The 5,042-nt window shown below is 36.8% G+C and overlaps 1 protein-coding gene and 1 long non-coding RNA gene across 2 annotated transcripts in view; one reads left to right on the top strand and one right to left on the bottom strand.

Annotated features, from left to right (window-relative positions):
* Nucleotides 1-226, bottom strand: part of LOC104911764 (unconventional myosin-X-like) — a 10,034-nt gene extending 9,808 nt beyond the window's left edge. Inside the window, exon 1 of the mRNA XM_031554294.1 lies at nucleotides 195-226. Within this exon, the coding sequence (XP_031410154.1) occupies nucleotides 195-226 (32 nt within the window). The remainder of the gene's footprint in view (nucleotides 1-194) is intronic.
* Nucleotides 227-387: 161 nt separating this feature from the next.
* On the top strand, nucleotides 388-4,266 carry LOC104911696. The gene is made up of 2 exons (XR_794123.3): nucleotides 388-586; nucleotides 1,692-4,266. It is a non-coding gene; the product is annotated as an uncharacterized LOC104911696 (long non-coding RNA).
* The last annotated feature ends 776 nt before the right edge of the window (nucleotides 4,267-5,042 follow it).

Consider the following 5,042-nt stretch of genomic DNA (forward strand, 5'->3'; position numbering starts at 1 on the left):
AAAAAAAGAAGCGTAAATCTTCAAATAGTTGTATAATATTCATAGCCCACGGTAACTCCTGCCTGAGGTTGGCATCCCTCATTGAGCAGTGCAGAGCACTCTGGACTTCTCCATATATTAAATTTCTTCCTGCTGCACATTTGAGATAATCAAGAATAAGTGACATTGATTTTCTCTGACACTGTCATTGATACCTAACGGTGATGTCATTTCTGTCCAAATACATCAGATCCTAAGGATCTGGAGGAGAGATGCAGCTAAAAGTGACATGTTTGTATTTATTGCTTTTAATATATGGGATATATATTGTCAGCTCTGTTTCTTTTAGCAGTGTAAAGAAATCAGCAGTTTGTGAGCTACCTTAGTGTAATATTAGAGAACATTCTGGTGACCTAACTAAGCAAATTTTTCTCAACAGGTCAGTCCCTGCACTGGCTTGATGGCTCATCAGTTAATTACGCCAACTGGGATAACAGAACCGCAGAACTCAGTGAAAAATGCAGTGTTATCGTGTCCACAACTGGCAAGTGGTCCAAAGTTGACTGCACTCGTAGTCAAAGCAGAGTGGTTTGCAAAGCTCCTTTAGGTATGGGAACACCGAGTTTAGCAGATGTTAAAAGTTTCAGTGACTATATTCAGCATTTTCTTTTTCTTTTTGCTGGGGATGCCTTTTTAAGTAACTAGAAGTGCAATTCATGACAGAACCTTTTTATAACTGCCTTAAGCAAGAGCCTTCTGTGACTGTCCTGCCTGAAATTACATTCGCCTAAGACAATATTCTAAGGAACCAGGGCACAAATTTTCTAGAAATTTGCTTCTCCGTGCTTCCGCAGTCCATTTAAAGGAGAGGATTGAAATTTCCACGTAAAAGGCAGCATAGAGTAGTTGCTGTGGCTTTTCTTTTTACCACAGGGTATCTTTCATGGGTGAATCTGTGTGGGTAGGAGCAGAAAGATTTCTGCAAATAAGAAATGTTGAGTAAACAGGTACTGAATATTTGTTTTCAGTCTTGAGGAGTCTTCTGAAACTGGTCCCACAGCTCCAGAAAGACTCAGGGAGTATTTTAATGGCTCACGTTTTGCTCTGCCTGGGAAAGGAAATAATTACCTGAGCATTAAGCAAATTCCTGAGAAGCAGTGAAATCTTTATGATTTTGTATGCATTTTCACGTAAGTGCAGGAATAGATTTAACTTAACTTAACTTTAGCTGTGCTAAGGAAGACCTCAACAGGATTTTTTCAGTCCAAGGGGAATATAATTTCCCTCCAATTGAAGAGAACCCAGGAGCACATTCTTGAAATACACAGACTTCATAAAAATGAAACACCTGTTCACGCTCTTTTTCACCACACTTACAGGGTAGGATGTATCGCATTGTTTGCTTGAAATGAGTGCAGAATTTCTGGTGCAGCAAATTAGTAGAATGTTTTTGACCTCCACAGGTCCCTTCCAACACATCACAATTAGAAAACTAACAACTGAATTATTAAAAATAGAGAGATACTAATTTATACTGGAAACAAACTTCCAGTTAATGATGAAAGCTCCTAACCTGGTAAATCTGTTGACCTTGACTTAAGCCAAATGATATCTGCATAAATACAGTGTTAGTGTACAGCTACCTAAACATTAACCCTGTAAAAATAATATTTTACCAAGGCTCTCAGAGAATAATTTTTTTTTTTTTACAGGTTCTAATCACACTGGGGTGGCTGTAGCTTTTGCCCTGCTAATTATCTTAGTCCTTGTTGTTGGATTAGTGTGGTTTATCTGTAAAAAGAAGCGTCTTCACTGGAGTGCCTTCTCTTCAGTACGTTATCAAAGAGGGATAAATGATGATGAAGCTGATGATGTGTTCACAAAAGATGGCTATTGAAAAGAACTGTTCCTTCTAGGCAATTTAGCATGAACTTCACTGTGTGAAGCCGTAAGGACTGAATTACTTGATGTTTTGTTACTTCTTTTTGAAAAAGTAATAAGGTTATTAATAGGGGCTGAGTTTTGTTCCTTTTTACAAGTGTGCAATTTTTATTCGAGCCCACGGTAATTATTTACATTTGGCCTCAGTTGTTTAAGGTACAAGATTTTTGGAGTTGTGTAATGTATTTTAGAGTATTATTTTCCATCTATTTACTGGAAAATGTTTTTAATTAAATAATTAATGACAACTTACTTCACGCAATGTCACCTTATTGAATGCATGTAAAGTAGCCTCATGAATTCTCTAACTTTGTACAATTTTCACTCAGTAACTTCAGGCCAATTATGTGCCATTTTGATGTGTTAAGGATTCTGCTGCTAGCGTTGGATTATCTAGCTAGAACAGAGAGGATAAATGCTTGGTGTAGCAACTTTTGTGGCAAGCTGTTATAAATTTTTATATAGTAGGAGAAAAAGGAGTTATCAGACAGCAAATTTAAATTTCTAGAAGGAAGATAATGTTGTTACTTTCTCTCCCAAATTAATAATAATAATTAAAAAGCTATACTGGTGAGATAAGAATGTTGGAATGCAGAGAATTACGGAAAATATCCTGCACTAAAGCTGTGCCACTTATGAGTAAGTTTATTAATAAACGTAAAATATTTTATATTTGAGACTGTGACAAGCTGGCAGATCGCTAATCATGGCACAGCTATCAGAACTACCCAGTAAGGGCTGACTATAAGTACAAGTAAAACTCAAGACAGTAAGAGCCTCAGCCTTGTGAAAGCAGAAGCATGAATGTTGTGTTTTATCCTGTGATATAATTGTTAAATAAATCATTCAGTTTCTTTTCACAGCACCACAGCACCTTCAACAAAGGTTTAGAAGCACAAATAGCAGAAATGTTTACAGGGAAAATCATTATCTAGGCATAAGCATAAAAAATTAAAACATTTTTAAAATGCACTTAGAGTAGCATTTAGAGGAAGAATTATTCCAGTCTATCCCATGGCTTCACACTCCTCTGAAATTAGACCTGTGTGACTTTCTTCTGGATAAAACAGAAAAGACCTCCATTTTATAATATGTTGCAGCGTGACATCTGAGGACAGGAGTGTTACAGTGCTTTACGTTCTTTAATGAGATCCTTCTGACATTTTACCTCCAGTAATACTGTTGGTTTTTATTATGGGTAAATGCTTAACTATATGAAGCGGAATATCTGTTATCTGTTCAAGAAATAACAAAGATATATCTAAGAAAGGAATGAGGAAGAATATATGGTAAATTAAGTTGTGTATGTAAATGCTAAAAATACTTGAGTATTTTACATAAAACTTAAACTTGATTTTTGTATGATGTGATCTATGCACTCCAAAGAAAGTTATAAAGGGAAAAAGGGAAGACAGCTTTGTACATATTCTAATGATTTGATCAGTGTTTTGAAGAAGTTGTTAGATTTCTTCAGAGCACAATACGAAGAACAGATGTTTACTTTTATGAAGGTATATATGCAAAAGATGAAATCCATTCCTTGTGTAGTAATAATGGTGTGATATGATAAATAGGTCTAACATGCTGAAAAGTGTACTACTGATTTCTCTGGAGCAACATTGTGAGGTTATAATGTTCAACTGCCTTATTTCCCTGCAGTTTACTGAAATTGACAGCACTTTCCTTTGTACCTATTTGCACTATTTTGATAAGCAGGTGTTTATCATCTGTATTGATAATAGAGAATCTCTTGTAGATATCACTTCAGTACCTGTTGAACTAGCAGAGTGAAGGAGCATAGCCAAAGAAACGTCCTGTTAGTTTGCTGATAAAGAAGCAAGCACTTTTGTTGTTTATTTGGTACTTGAGCACAATTGTGAAAGAAAGTCTTCTTTCTTGATGGTAGTTGCTTTGCTGAATGACTTCTAAATTAATGGAAAAAAAAAAAAAGTGTTGTTCATTGTCCTTTTCTCACAACAATAAGTGGGAAAATATTTCGAAATTTCTGTTTTGAGATTTACTAGTTTTACAGGTGTTTATATACTTTGAACGTTTTCAGTTGTGAAGCTGAAGTTGAAAGCGAAAATTAGTGAAAAAATCCTAGCTATCCAAAATATAAATATATACTTTTTATAATTGACATAAGTGTATATTTTATTCTTATGAATGATGTAAATAATTTTGTAAGGCCCCTTTTCTATGTTTGTTTCATCATACCAAGTTGTCTCATCACTGGCAATTCTCATTTGAACAAGCGCAGCTGCCTTAGTGCAGGTGAATAACCCACCTCACTTGACATACGCAGCAAGATTATTACTGAAAGAATAAAACTAATAAAACACTAAACTGCTTACACTGGCTTTATTTCCAGGGAAGCAGTGATCGGAGGTAAGGTACAGCTTGTTAACCACTGCATAAAAAAAGCACATAGTAAAGGGGCGGTGACCGCAATTAAACCAGATAAATGCTGCCCCAATAAGGAAAAAGGAGAGTTCATCAAAATGTTTTTCATATATTGAAAAGGAACATCAGTAACTTTCCAGCTTAAAACATTTATTATGCCTAACTTTTACCAAGCTGCTTGCGCAGTTTGCAGTCCTGCCAGTCATAGAAAGGTTGAGGTACACCTGGCTCTTAATTACTTAATTGATTCAGCTGTCAACCACATGCCTACATAACTGCTGTAAGGCTTTAAATGATGTCCCTTTATGACACTGTTGTTGCTGCCTGTGAAGCTCAGCAGGATATGTACAGCCGGTGTTTGTAAACAGAATGAAAGTGACCTTATATCAAGAAAACAAAGTTCTTATTGACCAAATTATTAAGTGGGTTTCTCCTAGAGCAGTGGTGGGGCGGGGGGGATGAGCACCTAGATGAAACCACGCAGCACACGCTGCAAGCCGCGGAACGCGGTGGAACACCCAAAATGGCGGCGGCGCATGCGCAGTGTGGGCGGCGCGTGTACGTCTGGTCACGCTGCTGCTCTGCTTTGCATTCACGCTTTCCGAGCCTCAGATCTCTCAGTAAACGCCACAAAATGAACACGCAGCGCCTAAGTGAATAGAGCCTGTGCAATCCAATAATTTATTCAACTTTCATCTTGTAAAGCCAGTTACAAATGA

Source organism: Meleagris gallopavo, chromosome 7 (genome assembly GCF_000146605.3).
Source record: "Meleagris gallopavo isolate NT-WF06-2002-E0010 breed Aviagen turkey brand Nicholas breeding stock chromosome 7, Turkey_5.1, whole genome shotgun sequence".
In the NCBI taxonomy this organism is placed as follows: Eukaryota; Metazoa; Chordata; class Aves; order Galliformes; family Phasianidae; genus Meleagris; species Meleagris gallopavo.